Source organism: Homalodisca vitripennis, chromosome 1 (assembly GCF_021130785.1).
Source record: "Homalodisca vitripennis isolate AUS2020 chromosome 1, UT_GWSS_2.1, whole genome shotgun sequence".
Lineage (NCBI taxonomy): Eukaryota > Metazoa > Arthropoda > Insecta > Hemiptera > Cicadellidae > Homalodisca > Homalodisca vitripennis.
In genome coordinates this window covers 116,411,312-116,425,672 of record NC_060207.1, presented here as the reverse complement: position 1 = coordinate 116,425,672, position 14,361 = coordinate 116,411,312, and the positions used below count along the sequence as shown (strand labels likewise).

General features: G+C 32.6%; 1 protein-coding gene across 4 annotated transcripts in view; it reads right to left on the bottom strand.

Moving 5' to 3' along the window:
* Positions 1-2,272: 2,272 nt before the first annotated feature.
* LOC124369876 (5'-nucleotidase) overlaps positions 2,273-14,361 on the bottom strand; it is a 56,621-nt gene continuing 44,532 nt past the window's right edge. For all 4 annotated transcript variants that reach the window (XM_046828015.1, XM_046828032.1, XM_046828042.1 and 1 more), the window contains 6 exons: positions 12,634-12,814; positions 11,761-12,024; positions 5,604-5,854; positions 3,654-3,781; positions 3,052-3,250; positions 2,273-2,970 (listed from right to left, as the gene is read on the bottom strand). In XM_046828015.1, the coding sequence (XP_046683971.1) occupies positions 2,860-2,970; positions 3,052-3,250; positions 3,654-3,781; positions 5,604-5,854; positions 11,761-12,024; positions 12,634-12,814 (1,134 nt within the window). In that variant the 3' untranslated portion in view covers positions 2,273-2,859. The remainder of the gene's footprint in view (positions 2,971-3,051; positions 3,251-3,653; positions 3,782-5,603; positions 5,855-11,760; positions 12,025-12,633; positions 12,815-14,361) is intronic.

Sequence of the window (14,361 nt, the reverse complement as noted above, 5' to 3'; positions counted from 1 at the left end):
GAGAAAAATCTATTCAATTTAAATGTTTTTCACCTTCTTTGACCACCATAATTGTTAAAACCAAGATTGTGGTTGAGCATTTTATTTGGCACAAGTAATTTGGTAAAAAACTGTGTAAGCATAAAAACGGCATTGGTCTGACAGTGGAAAATGCTTTATCGATGGCAAACGTAGAAACAATCATTAACAATGCGATAACCTATTGGGTTATACTTCTGTTTAACCCACAGATTTATATTTCTAGTAAGCTTACCTATACAACCAGTATTCTAATGGAAGAGCATTACTTTTTATGCATAAAATGGTACTGAATGGTTTTTTTAATTCAGATAGCTATAGTAAACAAAATTTACAATAATTTATAAATGACAGGATTGAACAGTACTTGATTAGCAACAATGTTGAAATCATACATATTTTGAGTAATAACACAGATGTTAGTTGTTAATATGGTAATGTTTGATTTTTATCAGGTGAATTTTAACATTATGGTGAATCAAAGCCATCATTCATACAATGTGTGATTTTTTATACAATGATTTTTGTGACTCTAACGGTGAAGATCAGCTTCAGGTAGGCGTACGCCTAAATGGAAACTAATAGTATTTTTAACAAAGAAAAAATTTGTTTATTATAATAGTTACAAATCAGTGTATTATAATTGGAAAATTAAATCTGTTATAGTTGCAACAGTTTTATTAAGGTTTATTCCATTTCAACTTTTATGGAACTGAAAAATCAGTAACATTTTTATAATTTGCTTAGTACAAATATTTTTTCATACACAAACATGTAAAATACATAAAATTTTAGTATATAGCACAAAATTTATAACAATAGCTAAATTTTAGAACTTGTATGCCGTCAAAGGAACATTTTAAATTATTTTTGTGAAATAACATATTTTCCTGTAGTTTTTCTGATTAACACATTTCCTGTTAATTTTATACACAGTGATAATTAATTTATAAACACATTACTCAATAAATAATTTACTATATATTTCTGAAAGAAAAGTGTGATATTTCTGAAAACTGATCAGTTCTGATCCAAAACTTGACATCAGACAAACCTTCTCAAAATTCGGACAGTAAAATATGCAAAAATATGTAGTCGTGAATTTTGGCAAATCTTAAACTTAATACTAATACAAATTTTTGACTTTTTACAATCATCTATCAACTTAACAATTTATAATGTGGAACAATAAAAATCTGATTTTTAACCCGTATTATTATTTTTTTACAATAATTTAACTCTGATGCTAGCAAGTTTTTACAGTTCCTGATAAACACATTTTCAATGATTAAATAATAATTTAAAGTTTAAGTGTATTTGTGGGATTTTATAAAGAGTTTACTGTGAAAGAAGATCAAAATTGCCTCCGTCAGGATACAGAGATTGCCGCTTCTGTGAAAAATTATATCAACATGTATGTTATAAATTATACATTTTGTTAAATATGCTCATAGTTTGTTGATATTTGTGATATATCTATGGACAAATTAATATAATTTGTTATGTCAAGTTCTACTTATATTTGTATCACATATGTAAAATATTTTGAATTATAATTATAATCTTTTGAATTATAAATTTTAAGAAAGAAATTTGGACACTTTTGTTTTAGATTAGTATGTTAGATTCTGAACTGTACTTTGCATAATTAAAAATTTCCAATATGAAATATTTCCATCTATATTATTGGGATTTTAAAGATAAAATGAAAACAGGTAACAAAACAAAATGAGCAGAATTAAGTTTAAAGAAATATGTTAACCCTTGTATTGCCACAAAAAGTTCCTTTAACAGCTTTTGAGTTCCTTCTGGAAGTTATCAGCTGTTTTGTTTTTGTAGTAATATGGAACTCTAATACGGTGAAAATGAAGATGCTGTCTCCTTATTGCTATAATTTTGTAGGTATTAACCCAACTACTTGGATGCCACGTGCTTCATATCTTATGTGGGTCCTAATTATATGTTAAAAATTGTGTAATATTGGGTTTTATTATTAAAACTTTACACTATCAACTACTAAATGATGTTTGAAATGTTTATAAACATTGTTGTTAATTGTTTGTTTTAAATAATAAGTTTTAAATAACATTTTAAATGGATATTTAAAAAATTGTTAAATTAAGAAAATTACTTGTCACTGAGAGATCTGTGTTTGCATGTCCATTTGACACTTGGCAGTTGCTGATTACCTGAAGTTATGGCAACTAAAGGGTTAATACCATTACTAAGACATTTTAAAATAACTATAACAGTATGATTTCATTTGGAGAAAAAGTATTGTCAGTTAATATAGAAAAATTGAGTATTAAAACATTACAAGTATTCTTTTAAATTAGGCCTTTTAAAACATTGAACACAAAAAAATTGCTTATGATCAAAATTTCTAAAAACATAGACTTAACACAGAAAATATACACAATTAAAGTGTATAATTAACAAACCACTATAGTTAATAAATAAAAACATCTAAATGCTAATAAAGCTGATGTGACGGTATAAGTAGTGGACTAATTAGATCTGTTAAATGGATTGTTAGTCTTCTAGGACCTATGTCTTTTAAAATAAACTAAGACTAATTTACTGGCTAATTTTAAAGCTTAGTCAAATATCAAATTTATAATATAAATTAAGACTTTATTCTAAACGTAATAACAAAAATTAATAAATATCTGAAAATGTCAACGTCAATAGAAAAAATAAAAGTAAAATACTCATAACACAAAATAAAAATAGTTATAAATAAAATTAAGATAAAGTATTCTAAGACAATGACTCGAGGCACACCAGAAATTGGACATAACTAATTATAAATGAGACAAGTTGAGCTGATGGGTCTGTGGGTTAGTTCCTGCTGAGACTGTTCTGTGGTGAAATTGAGTCTGTCTCTTCCACTTCCTGGATCACTGAGTCTGCTTCTATTCTCTGCCGTTCCAAAAGCAGCTCTTGACGAATCTACACAACATATAATTAAAATTTTAACTTACGACTGTAGCAATAACCGGTATCAGATTGAGCATGATGAACCAATCTTACCTGGGGTGTGAGCCGCACAATCCGCTGCTCCACTCTGGGCGTGAGAGTGCAGGAGTCATGCTCCAAGTCATCTAGAGATGCACGCCGTGTGAGGCGGGGCATTGCATGACCATGTGTCGGAGTCTCAATGGTAGATGCGCGACGCAGTGGCGGAGGCCCATCTAACTCGTTACTATCCAACATCTTCACTAGACTGTGTCTGCAGGAAGATCAAATGACAGTATTGTCTACATGACCAGAGGAGAGTGAATGGAATGAGCCTAATAATATGATTTCCAGATGAAGACGTTTATGGCCAATTGAGAGTAGTATGATCTTATTAAAATTCAAACATTACATTGTGGACAGAAAATATACATTTAATAAATACATTTACAATATTTTATCAGAATTTACAACATTAAAAAGTAACAGTTACAGATCTAACATCTCTGCAAGGAAATACTCTGTAAACCACGATAAATGTTAGATTTCAATTATCATCATAGAGATCCTAAAAGGAGTTAGTGATAGAACCTCACTTGAATTCAAAACCTAACCAGCACTGTAATGAAGAAAGGTAAAACATGAGAAAAATAATTGTTTACTAAATTTATTATTACCTCCTGGAAAGTGTAACGAGGCTTTGTCTGTGTTTGCTGGTCCGCTTGGTCTTTCCTAACCTCATCTTGATGGCCTCGAAATGGTTCTGGATGGCCAACCCCAACTCTGGACACTCATCTTCATCCACCTACAGATCAAAGCATTCTTACAAGGAGTATACGGAAGGTAATTTTCATTTGGTTAGAAAAGTTACAACATTTAATTACACTGCATTCGATTTCACACAGGTAAAAATGAAGCTTTTGGCTATTCTTGAACTTAATTTTCATCCACTCAAGGAATTCAATCAATGGTTGACTATTTTTAGTAAACCATAATAGTAAAAATTCAGTTGCTTGGGTTGAGACAAGTGATCATGTGGATTTAGGATATAGAATAATTCACAGAAAATTTGTAACAGTGACATTTCTTTTACCAACACTTACAAAAGTATCTAAGACATCTGATGGAAAAGTCTAATGATATGTAATCTTAATCTCGTTACTCGTGTTTTCAGAAAAGTTTCAATACATCAAGTAACTAAGATATCATAAATTTCCATCAAGAATCCATTGAAAGACAATGACATAGTGAAATTTTTCAACCCTCTTTGATAACAATCCCTGAAAAACTATTTTTCTTTCCTATCTTCCTTTGCCAAGAACAATGTTCAACAAAGAAATAACAGTCATTCTCAAAATTATCAATGCATTAATGCAAAATAATTTAGAACTTAATTTTTATTTAGAAGGTTTTACAGATTAAGCTTGTTGGATATTTGAATTTTTTTTTTAGAATCACTTTAGGTTGTCCTCCTAATACCCGCAATCAGATTTGAAATAGACTAAAATTGTTAGTATATTTTCCAGACATGATTTAGTGTTGACTTTTTAATGAGCATACTTTTAAGTATCTTTTCATTAAATAATATGTTACTTTAACAACATCAGATTTTTATTATGAATTGGAACATTTATTATAGTAGCTTTATTTAAAATATACCGATCCATTTAGCATACTTTAGTGAACATTTTCTGACAATTTCATTTGAATAAATGTAACCGTTTGTGAGCTACCTAACTACAAGTGTGTACAAAGTCAAAACCTTAGATATATCTAGATTGCACATTTGTTTAGTTTTTAAAGGTGTTTTTGTGCATGACAAAGTGTAAACTATTTGAACAAAAATAAAAGCTCTAATTAGTGATTAATACCCTTACAGGTACTAGGAACTCTTTTCTGTGTATCTTGTTATGTTATTGTTCAATTCATAGACATATTCAATCCTACTCTTTGGACAACAATATATCTTTATTAGACATATAGTGAAACATTGTTACATAAAATGTGAAATTTTGCATATGAAAACAAACCAAAAGACTAAGAGAATGTCATCCATATCACAAGAATAGCTTGAGATAAGAATTCCTATCCAACAAATAAGGCTGCTGCTGCCACAGTACCTTCTCTAATTAATATCTAGGGTTGTATAGTAAATTAATTTCCCTACAAGAAATAAGCACGTGAATACACAGTAGCACAATATTTACCTAAATCAACAACCAGACTTGTTAAGAGTATTCTGTCCATCAGTAATATGTCCAACCTATTCTGAACCTATTATCTTCCCAAGGATAAGAGAGAATAAACTTGAGGAACCAACATACCTAACTACATTTTTTTAAATAAATATGAATTTATGTTTATATGTAGACTTGTAATGGTCTAATATGGCTTCATAATTAGTTAAATGATGAAGGGTCTCATAAAGACCAGATTAAAGAAATAGAGAGAAACAAGCATAAGAATTCATGTTTTACCATTTTTCACCTGTTTTACTCCAACCATTCCACGGCACATACACAGGTAGAAATAGTTTATATGTAATTCCAATTGATTTATTGTATCTATTGTTATTTGTGAATGATTAATTTAACAAATCAAGCAAAAGATATCTATGACAGACTAACCAAAACAGGAGCGTCCTTGAAGATAGTGTAGCCATCACAGCCGGTGTGAAGGTATGCCTTAGTAGCAAGGCGATACTGTTGGGTGGGTACCAGGTACTCGTCCCCAATACGCACCAGCTGGGGGTCTACCCGTGACCCCGGGGGCAGCTCAGGATCAAATGCAAAACTAACCCCAGCCACTTGGGGGAATCTGCCCTCTAACTTGGGATACTGACAGACACCATTTTCGAGTGCATTCAGTACACCCGAACCTGCAGGCACAACAGTGAGTTTTGCAACAAACAAACATAATCAAATAAATATGAAAAAGACCCATACTAGTGAGGTTCTCATTATTTTCATCCACTTCTTCAATAGTCAAATTGGCATTTATTTCATTTTTTTTATAGTTGAACTTCATTGTATTATAAAACTAACTCACAACTAGTTCCCGCTATTAAAGCAGCAGTCACATTTATATGTAGCTTCTTATTTAAATAATGACTTTAATAAGATTTATTAAATTTACCCCAAATTACTTGCAAGGAGGTATTCAATAATAACTATATTTACCTGTCTTACTCTCTACTATCATTATTTTGTTGTTACACTTAGACTTAGACAATTGTTTCAAATGTCTTAGCAGTGTGTAGAAGAGGGTTTATTGGAGCTAAAAGATGTACAGTAAAAAGCAGGATATACTACTGAGATGTAAAAAATGATTGCTCGAACATGTATTCATATCTATATCATTGTAGGAAGCAGAGGCTTAGACTAAACAAAAGGATATGAAAAGGTTTCAAATAAGAGGTTCAAGCTTGTGAGAGTATTGTTTGGCTGACAATGGGATAGAAAAAAGAATGAAGTCACTGGGAGGGGAATTGGAGAAAACCAGCTGAAAAGATTTGGAGGAAGTTTTGAAAAATAAAGAGGATAGATAATATAGGTTGCCAAATATGATACATTACAGGAGAACTGAAGAAGATCAAAAAGAACACTAGAGACAGTTGGTCAGAAGATCTAGAGACAATAACTTGCAATAGTGTGGTTTTACAACGGATCCAATTTGAATAAACATGTGAAATTATTGATTATGAGAGTATAATTTCATTCTTTCTTCAGATGGTGGAAGACAAATAAGAACTAGCTGAAGGAAGCCAAGGTTTGGTTGGAAAAAGACAAGGACTAACCAAAAGAAGACAAGGATTGGTTGAAAGAGCTGGACCCAGCGATACTTAGCTGAAAATCTGCTAAGAATAAAGTTATGATGGTTCTTAACTAAAGTTAACTTTGTCAATCCTACCTATCAAAATCCCCCTTTTCTTATATCCTACTTAACAATCAAAATTTAAGTTTTAAACTTAGATCAATTGTGACAGTTTAGTTGCCTAAGACCTTATAAGACTTTGAAACCACTAAAGTTATAATATAATGTGGTACATATGTTTTAATTTCATTCATTCATGTTATACAGGGTGTCCCATGAAGAAACGGAGAAACTGTCAGGATTTGTTCTTACGGTGAAAATAATGAAAAAAATTTCATATACACATAGGTCCAGAAACGCTTAGTTAGTGAGCTATACAGGGTGAAAGATTTCGCCCAGATTTCAGTGCCACCGTTAAAAGGGAGCCCTATTAAATTATTTTTGGCGTTTACCCCAGGACGTAAAATTTAATGTATATTATGCAAATTGAACTGAAAAAATTGAATAAAATTGGTGCCAGACCTCTAGCTGCAGTAATTTTTAAGATATCTGAAGAATATGCAAAATTCGGTGTCCAAAAACAAGTTTCATTTAGGTTTCAAGTAGATTAACTTTGTTAAATGTGTAACAAACACATAAAATTCTTTAACAAAACTTGTAAAGAATTAATTTCTTAAGATAATGATGTAAAATAAACCAATAAAAATTATACGTAAACTTTAAGAAAATCAATTTTTAATTAAATAAAATAACGTACGAAGAAATAGACAAAATCGGTTACACTTTTTTTCTTGCTGAACGTACATGTTTTTATAAACTTTTATTTTCACTCACTATTGCAAAAAAAAAAAAAAAATGCTAACAAAATAACTAACCTTAGTTTAGTAACTGTTCGAAATTCCCTCCTTCACAATGCACACAGCACTCTGCTCGACGTAAAATATTTGTGGTGGCTCTGCGAATTATGTCTGGATTGTTTCTTATACTGTCAAATGCGTTGCGAATTCTAATGAGTAATTTTTCCTTGGTATCAACTTTACGTTTATACACCATAGCTTTGATATGTCCCCATAAGAAGTAGTCCAAGAGGCGATAAGTCAGGCGATCGTGGTGGCCAGTTGATTGGTCCACCACGCCTAATCCAGTTCAAGAAATTAGCATTCAAATGATTTCTAGCTACTAAAGAAAAATGAGGAGTTGCACCATCGTGGTTGGAAAATCATTTTTATAATCTTTTTTGTAAAGGGATATCTTCCAAAAGAACCGGTAAATCATTTTTCAGAAATTGTTTGTACATATTTCCTGTAAGGTTTCCTTAAAAAACAAATGGTCCTAGAATTTTGTCATCAATAACGGCACACCAAACATTAATGTGAAATCTGTGTTGGAAAAAGGTTTCTACGGTACCATGTGGATTTTCTTCACTCCATAAATGACTATTTCTACAATTGAAGAGACCCGTTTTCTCGTGAAAGTTGCTTCATCAGTTAAATAAAATTGAATTCACCCTATCAGCATTGTCTAGAAAGCCAATGAGAAAAGTTTAACCGTAAAGGGTAATCTGTCGGCAGCAAATGTTGTACCTTTTGCAGGTAAAAAGGATGAAGTCTCTCTTTACGCAAGATGCGCCACACTTTGTTTCTCGATAAACCAATGCGATACGCAATTCGCCTCGTACTAGTACCCCGGCCTACGATGAATATGTTGAATCACTTGAAGTTCATCGTTAACGCGATGATGTGCCTGCCGTTCAACCCGAAAACGAAATTGTTCGAAAATGATCCATTCGTTCTTAACCTGTTGAGTCCCGGGTTATGGCAGCACAGGGGCAATCTGCTGGCCCGGGTTTTTTTTTCTGGCACTTGGTTACTACTTTGCATTATAGTTATTTTTTTGCATCTGCATAATCATATACTCATAAGTTTTATTTTTATGTTTATTTATTTCATATTATTGATATTTTCTAAATTCAAATATACATATTTAAATTTATATATATATATATATATATATTATTTTGATTCCAAAGTGTAAGTTTATTTTTTATAAATCAATTAAGACTAGGATAAACAAACTAAATAAATAATATTAGAACAAAACTTTATTTACATGGTCCAGAGTATGGTTTAGGCCCTAAAAAGTTCCTATAAGTATGGTATTCCATCATACATGGGTGTACACACAGAGACACATTGCAGGGGATACACATGAAGTAAGTGTCTTGCCTTCTTTGTGGTCTTCTGGTCGTGTTGGCACAAACATGACATTTTCGCCTGGGCCTGTCTTTGTTTACAGTTGCTGGAATTGGCTCCAAGAAATGACACTGTGTCAGTCTAAGTGGGTGTAATATTTGCTGAAGGTCGACCTCCTCTTTTGTCTTTTTTCATCTCACAATGTTTCTCAATGATTTCTCTCACTAATTCCTTACGGAATTATGATAGTTGAGGAATTTTTCCTGTCATTTGATGATGCAAAAATGTATGCATTACGTATGGTTACATCTAACAAATGGAAAAACAGTTTTTTGTACCACTTCAATGACTTCCGAGCGGTTTTCGTTGAACGACAACTGCATATCACCTGCATCAACTGCACCCATGTGCTGATTGTAATCCAGAACACTAACGGGTTTTACAATCTTTTTGACCAGTATGGGATCACGTTTACCCAGTTTTCTTTCATACCATGTTCATGCATTGTTGATAAAACCCTAACCTCCCGTTGATCTAGCCAACGTACTACTTTATCACTGAGGTCTTCAAAATTTAAGCTGAGTTTCAGAACCAATATATGGTAAAAACATTTAGAACGTATCCTGTTTTGCAATCAGATATGATGAAACAGTTTTATGCCAAATCTTGCTCTCTTACTAGGAATATACTGGCGAAAAAGTAGCCTACCTTTCCACAAGAAAAGTGTTTCATCCAATGCAAGATTCTCATAAGGAGTGAAATTGTCAGTAAATGATTTGTTTATAGAACAGAGAATAGGGTTTATCTTATGTAATGTTCCTAAGGTTTTAGAGTTTTGTAAACAATACTGTTGTTGAAATGCAGCATTCTACACAGTATTAGAAACCTGTTTCGATTCATTGCCTGACCGAAGAATGGTGTTTGAATTACTGTATCGGTAGACCAGTACTCTTTTATTTTTATTTTTTCTCACATGGGACATCAGGATACACAATGCTAAAAAGCATAACATTCACTCTCATTGGTATTTGTACCAATTATCAATTTCAGATCTAGAAACATTGGGCAGCTTAGAAACGACTTCATGAAAATAGAGATTAGTCTGCTCAACAATGTGTGATACTAATTCCATTGGAAACAACGACAAGAAAAAATCTAGGTTTGTAGATTCCTATACTTATTCCAAATCAGCATTTATTCCAGATTTTGAGCTGTCAAATGGAAATATGTGCGGAATAAAGTTGGTATCATTCACCCAGGGATAGGTAATTGGAGGTAGCTTTCTACGTTTGGGGTTAGGCCTACATTCAGTTCCTTCATTACCAGTAAAGTCATTTCTGGGATTATAATTTTGAACTACCTCGTTTATTACCAAGTCAACACTATCCAAAGTAGGCTTATTTGGACGATTATTAGAATAAACAGTATCACCTGATGGTCCTGGTACTGGTTAATCGAGATAACCTAAATCATGGTTGAAGTCTGCATCACGAACTAGTTCACTAAAAATAAAATCACCACTTCTTACACGACTAAAAATATCCACATCACTTTCGTCGTTCACTATCAGATAGTTCACTAAACTCACTGCCCAATAATTCATTAATATCTTGATCAAACAACTCATGCTTACGCGAAGCCATAATTATTGTGTACAAACAACAGCAACCGGCTGAAACGCCTCGACGTTTAGAGTAAAAACAGGCTGCCAAGTATCGTAGCGCGAAACAAAATATACCTCACGAGAAAGCCAGTGTTCTCCGAGTAACCCGTTATATTGAACGTCATTTAATTTAGCGGAATTGAGTTGAAGAAAACGCAAAAAATAAAACGCTCTGCGCGCGGCCGCAACAACAGTACGGCAACGGGCCACGACTGCACACTTGCCTCAGTCGCAACTGTGCGGCTGTACGGGATCCAACAGGTTAAAAACTGAAACACTGAAGAAAAGGTTTTCGCATTCGGAATCCGCCTTGCAGGAAATATGTTTTCTCCAAATATTAGGATGTACATTCAGTAAGAAAAAAAGTGTAACCGATTTTGTCTATTCTTCGTACGTTATTTATTTAATTAAAAATTGATTTTTCTTAAAGTTTACGTATAATTTTATTGGCTTATTTTACATCATTATCTTAAGAAATTAATTCTTTACAAGTTTTGTTAAAGAATTTTTACGTGTTTGTTACACATTTAACAAAGTTAATCTACTTGAAACCTAAATGAAACTTGTTTTTGGACACCGAATTTTGTGTATTTCTTCAGATATCTTAAAAATTACTGCAGCTAGAGGTCTGGTACCAATTTTATTCAGTTTTTCAGTTCAATTTTGCATAATTATACATTAAATTTTACGTCCTGGGTAACGCCAAAAATAATTTAATAGGGCTCCCTTTTATACGGTGGCACTGAAATCTGGGCGAAATCTTTCACCCTGTATAGCTCGCTAAACTAAGCGTTTCTGGACCTATGTGTATATGAACTTTTTTTCATTATTTTTCACTGTAAGAACAAATCCTGACAGTTTTCTCCGTTTCTTCATGGGACACCCTGTATACAATGTATTATATTTTTATGTTTTTTCTGACATTTCTCAACTTAAAAATTCCTGTTTTAGTCCAAAGTCTACACCATTGAATATCATTTAATCAAAGTATTAAGTGCAAATGGAATACCAGTATTAACAAAATTTAACTCAACTCATTTGACAATAAAAAGACAATAATGTTCTTATAATGTAAATACATAACTTAAAAATAGAAAAGTATTTGAGGAAACTGACCAGAGACAGAAAGAACGACGACGGGGTCTCTCATGGGCACAACATTAACCAGGTCTCCGAGTGTGAAGGGTCCAGCAGGATGTACTCTGTCACTGCGAAATGTGCCGGAGTTGAGCAATACAAGATCTGCACCAGTTGCCGCCAACACTACATCACACACCCAGTTACCAAGGTTTGTCTCTCCACGCCGAAGACACTCAAATCTGCCCTCCAGTGGAACAGAGAACGTTCCCAACACTTCGGACTGCTTACCCACCATCACATCTGTGAATGTCCAAAGATTAACTTTATGACGTCTTCCCTAGAGAATATGAATCATACATTCCAGAAACAACGAAATGTACAAAAATGTCTAGTGGCAACAGAACTTTTTCCCCATAAAATCATGATTACTTTACTAGAAGTTTTTGAAGTTTTGGCTTTAGTAGATAGTGTATATGAATTGTTAGCACCTTGTACAATTTTTCATCATCTATTAAATATAAATTTCCTTAACAATTAACTATACACAATAGCAATTTAATCAAAATAGTTCAATTATAAGTTTACAAAATATGTTGAATTTCAAAAAAGGATTTTTCAAATTCTAATGAGCTATATCAAGTGAAAATCATTTTGTATACCTTACTAAAACTAAGTATTTGGGGGTAAGAAATCCAACATAATTTTTGTTATAAAGAGAAAATATGGTATTCATGTATTTAACAACTAGGTATATTTAGAAATTTCTATATACTCTTTATACCATTCCTAATGCAGGTACGTACACTCACAGACATACAGTTCCTGAAGACCAATTAATTTACTGATTATTTGGACAATCACAACACTTTCACTTATAGTATGGATGAGCAGATAATTATGCTGACTAACCACTGTATTTCTCCAATAGTTTACTAAGTGTTGGATCCTCCACAATGTCTGAGGTGACATTGATCTCCTCCACCTCCACCTCCACTTCTGTCTCTGGATCTGACGTACCAGGGAACTTGAGTGTGATCTTTGATAGCTGTCGGAAGTCTGTTCCACTCTTTATAACGCACTTGCCATTCACCTGTGTAAGACCAATTCATCGTCAGTTAACTGCATCTGACATATTTCATGTACAAATCACATTGCAATAGCAATAATCAAAACTACAAATGAGCATTACAGAAACCGTTAGACCCTGATGATTAACTAGTTTCCATTGCCTGTTTACTACCACAGAAACCAACATTACAGATAAATATTGATTAATCAATCATATCTTCGAAATAAGACAAATTACTAAATAGTGTCTCCAAAAATTATAGACTAGAGGATACCCAGAAGAAAAAATACATCAATCACAGAAGTCTTACTTGAATACAGTTTACAGTACCACCCTACAGTCAGACCTACAAACTATAATTTATTGTGTATAGTGCAACACTTAACGAATTCTGTTTAATAGTACTTGTACTACCCACAGTGAGGCACTTAGGTTAGGACTGCCTTTACCCAGAAATGTTATCCTGGCAGAACAAACATGCTACTTGAGTATCATATAATTTGTTCCAAATTATGTTGCCTGGAAGGGTTGCCAGATCTCAATAATTATATCTTTTTTAAAAACTCTTTTATTTGCTCTTCATTTTTACGTAAAGATGAATTTATGTGCTCTACAATAATTTCCTTCATAACATAAAATGTTGTCTTTTCATGTCCCTCTCCATTTGTTGCAACAAAAACAAATGATTGGGTAAGTGATTTTTTTCTAAAAACGTCTTCGATCTTGGAAGACTATAACCTGAAATGGAGTTATAAGGTAAAAAGTATATTTCAATCATTTACTCAAATATTTTGTAACTAAAAAAACACAGTTATGCAAGGCTGCTTTTAAGAAATATACAAATAAGTATACACAACTTACTTAGATGATGCCAGTGACATAAAAATAAATTATTAGATAATCAAATATTGTAAGGGAAATGAGTATTATATAAGGTCCGGCCTGAGAAACTCCTTTTCAGGAACTTTTACAGGCATTCCATCATAATTTAATGAACAGGTACAAAACTTACTTTGCCTAGATAAAGTGGAAAGAATCTTTCTAACTTTCTAATCCCAATGAACGTTTTACAAGTGATCTTGATTAATTTGTAATATTTAGAAATAATCACAAACCATTGTAATTTTTGATGAAAATCTATTTTAATGCACTATGTGAATTAATGCTAGCTCACTCATCCATAACACACTCATTACCAGAGGTTACAGCAGTAGTAGTGAGTGATGAGACTCTATGCCAATTGGTAGCAAATGTTAACATTGTATACTGTAGCTACAGTAGCACAGGTATAGAATACATTTGATACCAAAGGTTACAATAATTGTAGTAAGTGATGATATTTCCAAGATATGCCTATGCAACGCTTGGTAGCCAAAGTATACAGTAGCACAGGTATACAACACATTCGATTTCAGAAGTTACAATTGTAGTAAGTGATAAGATTTCCAATATTCACAGCTTGTTAGTCAAGTGTTAACATTGTATACTGTAGGTACAGTAGTATAGGTATAGAATATATTCTGTACCAATGGTTACAATTGCAGTAAGTGATGACATTACAAAGATAT